This window comes from Oenanthe melanoleuca, chromosome 4 (assembly GCF_029582105.1).
Source record: "Oenanthe melanoleuca isolate GR-GAL-2019-014 chromosome 4, OMel1.0, whole genome shotgun sequence".
Taxonomy (NCBI): domain Eukaryota; kingdom Metazoa; phylum Chordata; class Aves; order Passeriformes; family Muscicapidae; genus Oenanthe; species Oenanthe melanoleuca.
In genome coordinates, this window is record NC_079337.1 from 43,223,931 (window position 1) to 43,239,449 (window position 15,519).

The 15,519-nt window shown below is 39.0% G+C and overlaps 2 protein-coding genes across 2 annotated transcripts in view; both read right to left on the bottom strand.

The window, feature by feature from the left end:
* SRD5A3 (steroid 5 alpha-reductase 3) overlaps positions 1-15,519 on the bottom strand; it is a 390,804-nt gene that overhangs the window by 26,040 nt on the left and 349,245 nt on the right. The gene's annotated exons all lie outside the window — the stretch shown is intronic.
* The window catches only part of CRACD (capping protein inhibiting regulator of actin dynamics), a 124,220-nt gene continuing 108,940 nt past the window's right edge, over positions 240-15,519 (bottom strand). The window contains exons 7-13 of the mRNA XM_056490186.1: positions 14,632-14,700; positions 13,151-13,333; positions 11,354-11,781; positions 8,300-11,163; positions 7,121-7,311; positions 5,929-6,097; positions 240-3,067 (exon numbers count right to left, since the gene is read on the bottom strand). Coding sequence (XP_056346161.1) covers positions 2,907-3,067; positions 5,929-6,097; positions 7,121-7,311; positions 8,300-11,163; positions 11,354-11,781; positions 13,151-13,333; positions 14,632-14,700 — 4,065 coding nt within the window. The 3' untranslated portion in view covers positions 240-2,906. The remainder of the gene's footprint in view (positions 3,068-5,928; positions 6,098-7,120; positions 7,312-8,299; positions 11,164-11,353; positions 11,782-13,150; positions 13,334-14,631; positions 14,701-15,519) is intronic.

Consider the following 15,519-nt stretch of genomic DNA (forward strand, 5'->3'; position numbering starts at 1 on the left):
AAAGGGGTCCTGGTAATGCAAATCAAGTACTTGGAGTGGCAAAAGTACACTTCACTGAGAGCATTTCCTAAGAGTCTTCTAAAAGAAGTATAGTAGAAACTGTTATCTTACTTTCTCTCATGAGCCATCTACTTTGAATCCTGTAGCACATAGTAGATTTGCAGCACTATAAAAATTCTATTTGTAAGGCAAACCTGAATTACATGATTAGCAAAATGAGACACAGAGGACATATATCAATGATTAGATAATTTTGACCAGGTTATAGTTTAATAAGAATTAAAATGACAGTATAATAAACAATTGCACTTTAAAACATTTGAAAAATTAAAAAAGTACACAACAAATACCCCACAATTATACATCTTGTAGTTTTTTATACATTACTATATGAACATAGAGGTTAATCATATATAACCTTGTCAAAAGAAATGGTATTTTGTGTATAAGTTACAAAAAATTGAGACAATATACTACATAGTGGTTTATTCAGTTCTTAAAACGTTTTTGCTGTTGTTTTAAACTGGGTAGTAGTGTTTTGGATTTATTTTTACAGATTTCCAGTACTTTATCAGAAATGGTTGCAACAAAGCTAAAGCAAAGTAACACTTCACTTCATTGGTATTTAGTGCAAATCTTTGTTTTAACATGAAATGTCACTGTTGCACATGTACACTTCAGAAATGTTTCCATCAAGTACTGTACATAATACAGTTTCCATTGTTACACTAGATACCTTTATGGTTGAAAAAAAAACTCTGCTTTGAAGCTTTAGCTTAGGACCATCCTTAATGAAAGCTCTATTCTATGTGCTGTAAATGGATTGTATTGGTAAATTGCATCATTATGTCATGCACAATAGCACCTAATTTTGCTATGCTTTTCAAAATACCAGTATCTTTACTGGATTTATTTCACCTTCTCTGTATTTCAACCTGGCTCCCCCTCCCAAGACATAATTGTAAAAATGGATTTCAGGCAGTTTAGTTATTATATATCCATACTGCAGGCAAATAAACTTGAAAAAAATGTAAATTTAACTTTAAGATGCATTAATTCCTGGTGCTAGCAGAGCAAAAGTAATTACAGGGCCAGTTCTTTCTTCAGATATTGAAGACATTAAATTTTTTTCCCAAGCATTTGAGAGCAGCATTGTCTCATTTCTGCTTAAAACATGAATTATTTATATTCATGGTAAAGGTTACTTTAGAGATTCTGGTTTTTAATACAAAACCAAGGAAAACTGATGGTTCAAGACACCCAAGAAAGCCCATCTTGCTGCTGCACATGTACTGGTTCTAACACACCCACTGTGTTTGTGCTACTGTAACCATGACACTGAGCCCCTTTTTTCTGTTCGGTGGGAAAGGCAGTACTTGACAATGACTTTTGCTGAAACTCCTTTTTGATTCTGGGAACAGAGTGTATAACAGGTTTCATTCTGTTTTCTGCATAGTTTAAAATGCTGTTTCTCATGCTGCTTACAGCAGTTTGGCTGAAACACTTCCATGAAGCATATGTTGTATCACTGTATAATGATGTGATTTCTTTTCAGAAAAATGTCTCCCTTTATCATGTTGTAGGCTTAAAAGTTCCTTTGAGCCTTATGGTTGTAAGAAGGAGACTTTCAAATTTTTTAGTCTTCCTTGTAAAACAAACTCAGTTGATTTATTGAATAGGATGACACTTTAAAATGCAGACCTAGAGACTCCTGTGGGATGTTGAGGATAGTGACATTTTTATTACATTTATGGACTTTATCCTTTTTTTCTAAGAGGGAGGGGGGTGAACATTTCTGTTTTAGTTACATGAAGTAATAAAGTGTTCAATTGCCACACCAGATACCTGAGATGGGGTAAGTAAACCTCTTTTTGAAGTGTTCTGGCTATATTGATCAAAGTACAGAAAGTTACCTGAACTGCCTGAAGTTGCATGTGGACTAAAATCAGTTAGAATGCAGAGTTAGAACTCCTAAAGCTCTCATTGATTTAGCTTTCAGTTCTGAGTTAGCTCAGTTCTGCCAGCCCTACTCCTGTGGGAACTTGCTGAGACAAATTCTACAGGAATTTGCATTCGCACAGGAACAGTTTAATTCCAGTCGATTGATTTAAAGTTGTAATCCACAATCACTGTCTCTATGCAGCATAAATATGGCCAAGCACAAACAGTGATACACTTAAATGACTAGAATAAGCAGTGAATCCCTGACTTCTTTTTGAGAACTTAATGATATTTGTTTTAAAAAATTGTGGCTTTTTAAGTAGGTAGGATTAATTGTTTTCTTCTTAGAAGTGAGGGTTTATAAATGTAGTGTATTAATCCTATGACGAAAAAAATTACCTCAGCATTTGGATGGTACCATCTATTTATCATTTGCATGTGGAAGAGTATATCCTGAAGCTCTTCTGTAATGAAAAAGCTTTCCAATAGCAGGCAGAACTGGCAGTTCATACAGTTTAACATGTTTAAATAAATTATGACTTAAGAGAAAGAAACATGCATCTTTCCTTAATTTCAACAATGAAGTTCTGAAAAAAATTCTGAGATCTCAAACATAGAGATCTAAAATTTCAGAACTGAATACCAACAGAATTTAAGAAGCTTCTGAACCCTTATTCTGTTCTGGCCCTTATTATGTTACCTGCTAAAATTTACATCCAGTATCTGAGCACTCAAGTTTTTGAGAGAGTCTGGCTGTGAGATTTTTGCCATGACCTCCTTTAGCTTTTTGTTGAAGCAATGGAGTATATGACTTGAGTAGGCTTTACAGTGAACTAGAGCAAAATGGTAATCAGTTCAGTTTTCAGTCCTTCCAATACATGCATTTTCAGTTTTGTCATGTGTAAAAAGCAGAATAAATAAAAGAAAGCAATTAATAGTCAGCAATAGAGATGTAACTTCACAGTTTACTTTATGATCTGTGGACAGTCACTCCAGGCTTTTGCTTTCCTCTTGGCTAATGCAAGCCAGGCTGGTTCTGTTGACACTGGGTTAGCATCAGGCGTAGAGAATCTCTTGGCCACCTCCTTTGTCACTGGGGTTGATGGAACAGAATCTGAAATTTCCACTTTTTTTATGGGATAGGGAGAAGTTAAAAAAAAACCAACATTAGTTGAATCCTGTGCTTTGTTGCAGGTTTCTAGAGATTTCACTTTTATGTGAAGATGTTCTAACACTAGATATTTATTTCCAACACTTTCCGTTAAATCTTACTGTATTTGCAAAATAATCAAATAATCAAAATAATCAAGTTAGGAGGAGCTGAGTTTCCTTTTTCAGAGGTTATTCCAAGTAGTCTAACTCACAAAAATAGGGACAAAATTTTCAGTCTTTGTGACATCCAAAGAAAACATTTCCAATTTGCTAGTCTTCCTTATTAAATAAACTATTTTAATTACGTCTGCACCATAGAATACAATGGGAAATAAAGCTAGGGCTTTTTTTTTACTCTTTGATAATGCAGCTGCTGCACACCTGTAAACCTGTATTCAGTAGTATTTAGATTCCCTTTACAGAGATGAAGGTGGTCTTATAGCTTCCTGCCTCAGTTAACCCTGCCCAAGAAGAAAAAGAAAGAAATCTGATTTCCCCACTAGCTGTTTGCCACATTTTCTTCTGAGCAGTGTAAGACAAACAGCTGTCTGCACAAGAAAATGTGTTTAATAAACAAATGATTTCTTAGAAACAACTTCACAGAGCAGAACCATGTAAGCATTGTAGAAGTCAAATGGGAAAATAAATTCTGAGACAGGGAATGCCCTCGAAGGCAACCTGAATAGCAATGAATCCTGTCTTAAACATATGGAGTAACTCTAAAAATCTTAGTTACAAAATAACTCCTCACTCAATCCCCTCCCCCCAATTACACATTTTCTTTTTTAGGAGGCAAGTTGTTTTTATTGTTTGTTAAATGTTCAGATTCCCAATTACTTTTAGTTGCATTTCATTTTGAGGTTTTGAATGTGTATAAAAGCTTTAAAATTGTGTAGAAGCTTTAAAATTGCATGGATGCAAAAAAATGTTCTATTTTTCTTTTTTAGTGCATCTTTAATCATATATTTTTATCTGCAAGTAAATGAACAGTAGCAGCAGCAATTTCTGTAGATGGACACTTTGAAAAGCTAATTATTTTAAATACTATGCTTTTAAATAGAATTATTTCAAATTTAAAAGTCTATTTTAAAAGTTCCACACTCTTATCAGTTCCTGTTGTACAAGGCACAAGTGCAATTTTGAAATACACCACCTTCAGTTGTGGGTGTTTTTTAATGTCTTTAGAGTAGGACTCAGCAACTTCCATTTTAAACATATCCTGGGCTGGTCTTCTGTCTTAAATGCTCTTCTAACTGATTTGGGAAGCCCAAATCAGTCTTATTTCCCACAAATACTTGTATATATGTGCAGTTGCTAAAGGCTGCCTTGCTCCAAATACAGTCAGTAATCACAGGGAAATCCAATCACTATTTCTTAAGGGCCAATGGAATTCTGTGCTTTCACTTTAGATATTTCAAAATTGATAATTTCTCTTCAATTTCCTTCTGAACTGTCACTCTAGTGCAGACAGAATGACCTTGGATAATTGGGTTTTGGCCCTTTGATCTAATTTGGCATCATCTGTTGTGATGGAGTTTGATTTCTGCTAGAACTGACCATGCACAGCACAGCAACACCATGCTGAGTCTTTGAGGGTAGGGCCCCTTTAGAGTTCGACAGGAATGCTGTACAGCATGAATGTTTTGGGCAATTTATGTAAAATCTTAGAATGGTTTGGTTGGAAAGGACCTTTAGAGGTCATTTGGCCAACCCAAGATGTTCCAAGTGAAGTTCTCAGGGCCATCTCTGTGGTGTGCAGCTGCAGTGTGCAGATCCAGCTGCTGAATTGACTGAATATAGGCAGGTGCAGGGGGTTTTCAGTTTGGACAGTCTGTAATGCAGGAGTAGCACTGGTTCAGCCTTTAATAAATCAGTTGAGTGACCTCATGGCTTTCAATAGTTTCATTTCACCATTCTTGGCATAGAGTGGTACTGAATAGATGCAGCTGACGCATGTATTTGCTTTCAAAAATGCTATTTACTTTCACAACTTTAAAAAGGTTTCTTCAGCACCTATCTACTCCAAGACCTTTTCCCTAGGACTAATGTTAGCTAGAAAAATACAGGAAAGTCCGTATTTCAACAATCACCTCATGCCACCCCAAATATGCCCTTTAAGGAAGTATTAATTTTAATTTGCCTGCCTTTTGAATGTGGGATAGTTTCAGCTTGAATGAAGTGAGAGATAAAGCAGTAAGTTCTGGTTCCAACCTACTATGCCAAATATTTGACTGGGAGGGAGAAGTCCTAGATTCAAAGCAACAGACTACCTTCAATTGAATTATTATTTTCTGCTTTTTTCAAATGAGAATATTAGTTCCCAGTATTGGAGGGGGTGAATATTTCTCCTTGACAAACTGGGAGGTGTGAGAACACAACATGCTTCATTTCCTGCACAAATATACTTTGTAGAAGTTAAATATAACTCCCTGTCTGCTATAACCCCCAACCTAAAGGCAAAGCAGTACTGCAATTGCAATTTATGGTAAATCAGATCCCTCTAATGTGCATTAGTCATGTTCCAAAAATACCTTTGGATATGGCTTGGGGAGACAGCCTAATTTTGTTAACTTGAACTGGGGCAATTCTAAGGAATTGCAGCAGTGCAGCCTTAATAACTTGGGGAGACTGGTAAAAGCCTGTTAAAATTATGTATTTCCATCACAATGGCCAGCCCATGAGGTGGGAATAAGTTGTGTTATTCTATGGAATGCATTTGTAATTCTAGCAGTAGTATATGAGGGAAAGGAAACCTCCTCATTCCCTTTCAAAAACATGCAATACCATTTCTGAAGTGCATTATTCCTAGAGTGAATCTGAATCTCTCAAGTGTACCTGTCACAGAAGTTGGAAGGGTGTTCGACTTTTTTAGATGCTCTCTTCTTTCTAGTCTTGACACAGCAGTCTCAATTTTCTTCTCTCCTTCTTGAGTTGTAGATTTCTGCAGTGTGCTTGTTTTGCTGCTGCTGCTGCTTTTATTATCTGACTGATTACTTACAGCAGCCTAGAACAGAGAAGGAAAACTGCTAAATGAGAAAGTCTGTCATGTAATGGCTACAAGTTAGAGATGACACACTTGATGCTTTCATTCATTGCCTGTCCTTTCCTTAACCTTCCTTTTTGGCAAAGGATCACAACACTGATACTTCTAAAACCAAGAGTTATTAAAGACTGTAAAAAAGCCCACCACAAAGTTTAATTTGTCATGTTGTCATTTAAGTCGAAATATTGAAGAGTTTGAGCCAGCCCTCCCTGTTAAATACAGCAATGGAACATAGTGTGCATCTGTGGGCAACTTCACACCCACTGCTGTTTTCTTCCATCAGATGTCTGTGTCTCAGGTTATGCATGTATCCATCAGAAATTTGATCCTCCTAACAAACAGCAAAATATATTTAGTTACCCACATATTCTCCCTTTTTCCCATCTGTGATATCTATATACAACATCACTGTTTCTCCAGCATCACTTTGGTAATGTAAGTAGAAGTGTTTCCTTACTAATAGAAAGCCATGGAGAGTAAATAGCTATTTAGAGAACAGGAAAGAAGTGATTGAATTCAGTGCCTACTTTAGGCATTTGGATGTATCATGACTGTTCATTTCTTTTGTTCATCTCTATTTTACCCAAATATTATGAGCTGCAATAAAAATAAATCCAGACTTATTAATATTCATCTGTAATTGCATATTCCAGCTGTTATTCCCTAAGAATTAAAGGTTAACATCTCATTGCACACAATTTTTCTGTTCCATCCCCTGCACAGTAGTTCTGCTTATGATTGTTATTAACTACCACCTGATTTCATCAGAGTTTACACTAAACTATTGCACCATATTTTCTCCTGAAGGTCTGAGTTTTGCAAGAGGGAACTCCAGACTTTCAGAATACTTTTTGCTCCTTGTCATTTTAGCTTTTTTGAAGTTTTACCAAACATAAAAAAAATATGCCCACATAACAAAATTATCTAACAGTTATAATTATGGTGTCAGCATTTCTAATGGGCAGGTTTTTAAAGATTGCTTACATTTTCTTTAGCCAGTTTCTCCGCTTGCTTTGCCTCTCTGGCTTGTCTTCTCTCCTCCCTCGTAGCTTGCTGCTCACGAAATCCCTTTTGCTTTTGCAGTGCTAATGTAATCCAAAGTGGCTGTGAAGTTTCCACTTTTTCCAACAATTTTGAGCCATCTAAAGAGTGTCTGCTCTGAAGGACAGGCTTTTCTGAAAGAAAACATGACAAGAATTGATTGAGTAATGCACATCTCTTGTCTTGAGAAAACCCCTACAACTTCTCTGCCTGGTGAAAATGCTGGAGCTAAGCCCATTGAATGCCATGTCAGTCACAGCCCTTGGCTGACTGCATGACAAATCCTGAAGCAGATTTTATGCCTCAGGAATAAGACCTAATTCGACACACTCACCCAGCTGTCCAAATGTATCCCTTTTTTTTATGTGTGGGGAAAAAAATAAATAAATCAGCAGCTCCACTGAGATACTGTTTTAGAAGTGTCCTGATGTTTGAAAAATTCAAGAATGAAAAAATTGGGATTTCCCAATGAAATGCTGAATTCCTGCCTCAGTCTTTTGAGTGTCCTTACTCTGAGAGGGTAATTTTCCCTCTTGTACAGAGTACCATTTCAGGACACAGGGGCTTTCAGCTCTCCTCTGAAGAGACATTATGGCTACTCTAATTGTTTTCATCACTGAAGACTGCCTCAAGCACAGACTGCTGTGCCCAGCTGCATTGTTTAAATAAAGAATTTCCCCAGGATAAGGGGACCTAGATCTTAGTAATTTTGAAGCTAGATTAACATTTCTTTAAAAAGAGAAGCAGCAGAATGTAGATTTTAAAAATTACACCATCTGCTCTGATAACACCATTATCCATGGACCACAGAGCCCATCACCTGACTCACTAGAGGCATCTCTGCCAAAGAAAAACACACACACACATACACTTCTGTTACCTCCTTGAAATTAACTTTCTTATATAGGTTGCACTGGTCACACTGAATTTATGGGCTTCTGAATTAAATTGTGGGCATGGGAATCCACACTTATTCACACAACCCTAAGCACAGCAGCAGTCCTCCACAGGTAACATGCTAGGTAAAAGTTACAGTTTAAGACCAAATGTCTTTCTCTGGACCTCAAGTATCTCATTTTGGAAATGCAGACAATAGCTAAATTTGCTTTGAAAAATACATACCTTTCTTCAATGGTTCAGGCTTTTTGTCATTTTTTTCTCTCCATGGAATACTTAGAGATGGGAAAAATGACTTCTTTTCTTTGATTTCTTCCTCTTCATTTTTGCAGTCATTGGATGGTATGGGTTGGGCTGCATTTGCTCTGTCTTCTTTTCTCCAGCCACCATCTGATTCAGCTTTAACCACCCTTTGCCCCAGCATTTCAGACAGGTTTGATCTGTTCATTTTAGAGAGAGGAGATGGTGGTGGGGTCTGGCTGGTGGGCTTTGGAGCTAAAGCAGGTTTCTGTGGGACCAGTGACTTGCATGCTGGTTTCTCATGAGCATGTTGAGCACTCTGGCTGGTGGCTGGTGAGACCACTGATGTGCCCACAGGTGGTGAATACTCCACCACAGTAACTGAAGAGTCTTTTAAATTACCAGGAGTGTTTGCTCTCCCAGTGCCAGGAGAAGTACTTTCTTGTGGAGTGAAAACAGAGGATTCTTTCTCACCTTCTGTTGAGGTGAGTGGGTCAGGCACACCATCAAAACTGTCTCCTGCACTGTATCTTTTCTTTTTCTTTTGCTCTGCCTGTTGATCATAATGAAAACGTAAAGAGTAGTTTGTTCTTCGTAACTTTATCCCAAAAGGCGAAACATTTTCTTCTCCATTTGGTGGTGTTTTATCTGCTTTTTTTGTGCTGTTATTCTGCTGGTTTTCATGAGCATTGGGAAGTTCTGGCTGGGGTAATTCCTTCCCCATAGAATGTGGAAAACTTGGAACAAGAAATGATGGAAGATCCTTAGCAAATTTACAGCCTTCAGTGTTGTCTGTCACTTCCCTATGGGTTTCCATTTTCTCCTTGGGCTTTTCAGCTAAGTTATCCTTAAAAGTGGAAACCACATCCTCCTTTGAATCAGCAGATGAGCCAGTGGTTCTCCCCACAGCCACTGTTTCGTTGCCTTTTGCCACATTTGCATTCTCAGCATCTGAACTGGTTTTTGAGACGTCTGAAAATTTCTGCCATGCTGGTGTAATGGAGAACTTTGCATTTGCAGAGAGGGTTTTCCTCAAGTTGCCGTGGGGAGCGCCGCGTCCTCGGGGTGTCCAGTCATCGCTGTGCCTGCAGACAGCTACCCGGTCTCTCTCATTGTATTTGTTGTTTTCTGCATTCTTCAGGATTCTGGAGCGGATAGAGGCCCACTCAGCCAGTACAGCCTGGTTGTTCAATGCCTCTTGAGCGTGTTTCATTTTGCTGCTGCTGGGTTTGGGATCCTGTTTTTTTCTCTCAGACTTCTCTGGAGAGGGAATATCCACATTTTTCCTCTCTTCTGTCAAGCCGAGTAATGATTTGCAAGCCGTGTCCTTAATCTGGTTCAAGTTCACTGCTGTGCCACACAGCTGTGCTCCAGTAACCAAAATAGCTGTGTGGGGTACACACACAGATGATGGGAGGGAGTGAGAGCCCTTACTGGTAGTGTGCACCCTGCAGTCTTTGACAGATGGAGAAGAGAGTCCTGCTCCTTTGATGGGCATAACAGGGCTCAGATTTACTTTCTGAAATATGATCTGTTTATCTCCAGAAGACACTTGAAATGTGAAGGGTCTGGATGCTGTTTGTCTTTCATCTACCTCTTGCCATCGAAGTTCTTCCCCTATGCGCTTTTGCTCCTGAGCCTCAACTTCTCTCTTTAGTTTCTGGGCTAGCATTTCTTCTGCTGTTTTAGTCCCTTTTTCTGGCTGTTTGACTTTTTGGGAACTTGATTCTTCTTGGAGCTTTTCCTCTGCTGGATGCCTAGCAACCCCTCCAGCGGAACACAACTGATCTTTTTCCTCTGGCTGTTCCAAGGAATTTTCTTGTTTTGGCTGAGGATTTTGTCCTTCTGTGTCTACCTTCTGCTCTTTCAGCTTGTTCCATTCACGTCCATTTTGTTCCTTTTGCTGCTTCAGTTCATCTTGTAGAATATAGTCTGAACTTTCCATGTGCATTTGTTTTGTGAGTTTGTGTTTCCTCTGCTCTTCCCGTTTCTTTTTCTTATCCATCATTTGCTGGGGTTGTTTCTTCTCTGTCTCTTCATTCTCCTTCAAATACTGTTGTTGTTCCTCCTGTTTCTTCTCTTGTTTGAGGCTGTCAGGCTCTTTCTCCTGCTTCAGTTTTATTTCAGCTTCTTCAAGCTCTTTCTCTTCTAGTTCTTGTCGTTGTATTTCCTCCTTATTTTGTTTCTTGAGCTCTTTTTGTTCCTTTAGCCTGTTTCTTTCTTCTTCCTTTTGACTGTCTTTTTCAGTCCTATGTTGCCTTAATTCTTCCAGTGCTACCTTCTTCTGCTCCTCCAGCTCTTGGCTCTGTTTCTCCTCCAGATCCTTGTGCTTCTCCTCTTCCAATTCCTGGTGTCTCTGCTCTTCCTGTTGCTGGTGCTTCTGCTCCTCCAGCGCTTGTCTCTGTTGTTCCTCCTGTTCCTTCAGCTTTTGCACTTCCAGCTCTTGTCTCAGTTGCTCTGCCTGTTCCTTGAGCTTCTGCTTCTCTAACTCTTGTCTCTGTTGTTCCTCCTGTTCCTTGAGCTTTTGCACTTCCAGCTCTCGTCTCTGTTTTTCCTCCTGTTCCTTGAGCTTCTGCTTCTCTAACTCTTGTCTCTGTTGTTCCTCCTGTTCCTTGAGCTTCTGTTTCTCTAACTCTTGTCTCTGTTGTTCCTCCTGTTCCTTCAGCTTCTGCTTCTCTAACTCTTGTCTCTGTTGTTCCTCCTGTTCCTTGAGCTTCTGCTTCTCTAACTCTTGTCTCTGTTGTTCCTCCTGTTCCTTCAGCTTTTGCACTTCCAGCTCTCGTCTCTGTTTTTCCTCCTGGTCCTTGAGCCTCTGCTTCTCTAACTCCTGTCTCTGTTGTTTCTCCTTCCTTGAGCTTTTGCACTTCCAGCTCTTGTCTCTGTTGTTCCTCCTGTTCCTTGAGCTTCTGCTCCTCCAGCTCTCGTCTCTTTTGCTCCTCCTGTTCCTTGAGCTTCTGCTCCTCCAGCTCTTGTCTCTTTTGTTCCTCCGCTTCCCAGTGCCTCTTCTTCTCCAGGTCTTGTCTTTGTTGATCCTCCAACTCCTTCTGCATCTGTTCCTCCAGGTCTTGTCTTTTTTCAGCCTTCATCAGTCTTCTTTCCTCTTTATGGCATGTTTGCTCTTCTGCTTTCAAAGATGTCTCTCCTTCAAGGAGGTATTGCCTCCTCTCTTCTTCACAGCGCCTTTTTTCCTGTTCTTTCCGCATCTCCTCAAGTTCTTGGCACCTTTTTTCTTCCATTTCTCTTTGTTCTTCCATTTCTACAATCTGTCTTATCCTTTCAGCTTCAAGGATACCCCAGTGATCTTCAATTCTTTTTTCCTCTGCCAGCTGAAGCTGCTTCTGCTCCTCTCTCTCCTGGATTAGCTTGTCTGCTGTGAAGCGTGCATTATAACCGGGGTATATGTCCTCAAACAGCTGAGTTTCTAGGTCCTCTGGCTCAAATTCTGTTATTGTCAAACTTTGTGATCCCTAAAATTGGAAACAAGCTTGGAGTTACTGAACATTGCCTGTTGGCTTTACAGTGAACAAAGAGTTGCAAATACAAAAAAATAAATTTTAAACATTATTTAGTTGAGCCAACACATCCCTTCCCAATTTATGGATTACATCATCATAGATCCCATGTCTCTCACCTATTTGGATGATAGCCTTTAAAAGAAAGAAAACATCCCAAGAGTGATAGCAGTATAATGCCAAATATTGAATTACCATTTGGTATACAGAGACCTGCCATTTCAAATTTGCAGAAGCCCAAGGAACAGAGCATAAGTTTCATATGCCCATTCCTCTACTACTACTTAAAACTCCATCCTTTAAGCCTGAAATAATTAATGCCTGCTTAGGGGCATTGTTTTGCCAGTTCTTTCATGGCAAATCTGGTACTTGCAGAGACAGAGCTGTTGCCTGCAGAAAAAAAGCTCTGCAGTGAACAGGAAAGAACACTCCCCAGGGAAACACAATTTGCTTTCTTTTCACAAATCCTGAGCCAGGATATCTTCCTTATTATCTGTGCTAAGACTCCAGTGCTATTGTAGGAACCGTGGGAACATTTATGGACAGCACAGGCAGAGCTTCCCAGGAATACTGCTCTGTTCTGTACCTGGAGAGTGCTTCCCTTCAGGAAAACAGCTCAGCTAATGCTCTGTCTAGCTATCATTTGTCAAGCCATCATTTAGCTCCAGTTAACCATTGTATAAACAAGAGGTTTAAATTTAATTTCTTCATTGCAAGAGTGATAAATCCAAGTACAGTGGTGCAGAAGGGCAGTGGCCTCTCCTGGGCCCTGTGTAGTTGAGTAGTCTTGTCCCATTTACCAGAACTAATAAGATGTCAGGATAAAAACCAAGAGAGATGTGCAGTGAGTGTACAAAGCTACAATTTTATATTTCTCTCTATAGCTGTTGCAAGAGCTACATTACTTAAGTCTTATTCCTTCTTATAAGGCAAAGATATTACCCCTGTCAGAACCCATGCCCAATTAAGAGAATCTGATTTTTTCCCAACCAAATTTTGCACCATCTCATTGCTTATATCAGAGCAGCATTAACAGCAGCACATAATTTCAGGCCATTATGACCTAAAGCTTTTACTAGAAAAACTAGAATCAGAAAGCTCTCCCAATATAAAATCCTAGTGGAAGTACTTCAGGTTTAAGTAGTATTTGTCTCAACAGGCAATATTAAAACTTTCTTGCATCTTCTCTGTAGCTAGGCTTTCAGATAAATAACAATGTCAGATCTTAAGTCCTCTGTCTATAGATCCTGGTAGACTCATTTATGGTTATTTTGTATCCAAAAGTAATCACACTCCTCTTGCTGTTTGGCCAGTCATTTAATACCTTTGTCAATCTCTTGTGCTGTCTTGACATCCTCTGCTTTTTTGGCTTCACCGACAGTTTGTGCTTAGCTGCACTGTTGTCTAGACGAGCAAGAGCCTGAGGAACTGAATCCAAATTGATTGTTTCAATTGTGCCAGAACAGGAAAACTGTCTTTTTGGCCGAGCTGATTTAACTGGAGTGACCTGTTTGTATCACAAACACAAGAAACCATTATTAAGCTATTTGTTCCATTAAATAAATAAATACATAAATAAATAAATTACACACACATCTTTGCAGGTTTGAATTCAAAGGAATCATTAGCAGAAAAGATTTGAAGCCCTGGCTTTCCATTATACAAATCACAAACTTTTACATTATAAGTTGCAGCTCTAATATTTTCCCATTTTCAGTATTACATATTTTTATAGTTTCCTCATAAAAATTACTTAGACCATTCTATTGAAATTTTTTCACAGTTTAGCTCCACTCTGAACTTGTTGGGAATGGAAAAGGCACAGGCAGGGTTTTAAGCAACATCAAACACTGGGAAATTTTAAATTTTGCTTACTGTGAAATAAGATCTACATCTTTAAATAATTTAGATTATACACTTTAGGCAGAAGCAAATCAGATTGACTTATCTAAGCATCATAATAGAACAGCTACAGAGCTGTACTCTCTGCATGGGAGATGACTGCAGCATTGGATCTCAGACTGGCACGGTGCCTGTGGAAAAGCTTCCCTCCAGAGTCATGTGGAGATGTCCAAAACAGCACCAAACAGCAAAAAACTAAAGTAAGACAACACTGGCTTTGATGGCTGCTTTATTTCTTTATTTTTCATGCCCTTCAAATACTTGGGTTCAGAAAGTGCAAATACAAGCAAAGTGATTCAGTGAGACTTCTTTTGTGAATAAATAGTGGAACTGTATGTCTGGGCATGTAAGAATGAGCCTGTCATCCGTCTCTTCCATAAGTCATCAAGCTATCATCCCAAGACTTGCATTTGGCATAACACAAATGGAAAAAGAAGACAGAGGGGAAAAAAATAAAAAAAGAAAACATCTTCTGTAAGGAAAGAAATCACATACATTGTTTTCAAGACAGCTCTGTAATCTTCTGAGGTTAAACATATGCTAATCAGGGAACCAATTACTTAAAAGCTGAGGGAACATTTTGCATATGCTTATTGAATTACATGCAGGCATAACAAAGTAGTAGAAGTACTTATGAAAATTATGACTCTGTGATTAATACATCAAATAGAGGAATGCTGTAAGACTGGCAGAGACTGGGTTCTGCTGTTTCCTGCAATCAGCTCGTAAGATTTCTCAATCTCAGTTATTGCTTATTTACTCCAAAACTTATAGCTCCAAAACTGCACAGCATTCACAAAATATTGGATGATCAATCAAATAGTGTATGAAAACAAAAACTGGCTTCTAATATCTAAAATTTGAATGTAACTCAGTGCAAACCAAGTGTAGAAGTTTTTTTACCTTTTCTTCCATTTCATGTCCCGGTCCAAGAAAATTCATTTTTCTCAAGAAATCTGGTGTGTCAGTAGACTAGAAAAGATTACCACAGACAAGTATTAAAATGTAAAGGATCTAGTAAATATGATTCAAAGGAGTTTTGAAACCATGTATATTACAGTAGGATTTTTCCCTCTTTCCTGTCACTTCAGGACTGATGGATAGGCAATTCTTGTTCCTACATGCTCTGAGCTTGTCTTCCCTGCTCCTTGAAGCACTGCTGTCTATGAAGCAGTACAAAAGGCAAAACACTCAGGCTTCCTTAGCAAGATAATCAGGTTCCAAAACAAAAGAGCACAGCATTGTAGGATTTTGATCAGGTCTTAATGATTTTATTTTCTCCTTACTTACACATAAGGAAAAAAAGATGACACTAGGGTCTCCTGCAGGACCCAAGAAGAAGGCTGTCTGCAGAGAATCTGTGTTTATCTCAAGCACAGACTCACCTAGCATCAGGGTAGAGACAGTGCATCACCAAAACCTGTCCACAGTCCCACTGCACACCTTGTGCTCTGAGGCACACGAGATGCTCTTGATTCACCTTAATTTATTGCACCAGAAGAAGTACTTGTGAGGCAAAAAAATACACCTTAATTTGGTATAATTTTTATCTTTCCAAGGGAGAGGTGTGCAGGTCCTGCCTGCTCCCTGGCAGATTGAACCACAGCCATGAAAGAAGGGGTCACAGAGGAACTGTGTTGTCCCTTAAAGACTGATGAAGAATTTGGGCCAGCTCAGCCATAAATCTCCCTTCTGTGTGTTTGGCTGAGCACAGGCAAGAACTGCACAGGGCCCTTGCTGCCTCTGCATTTCACACAGCCAGCACTAGTGTTGGTGAACACGAGCAGAGGC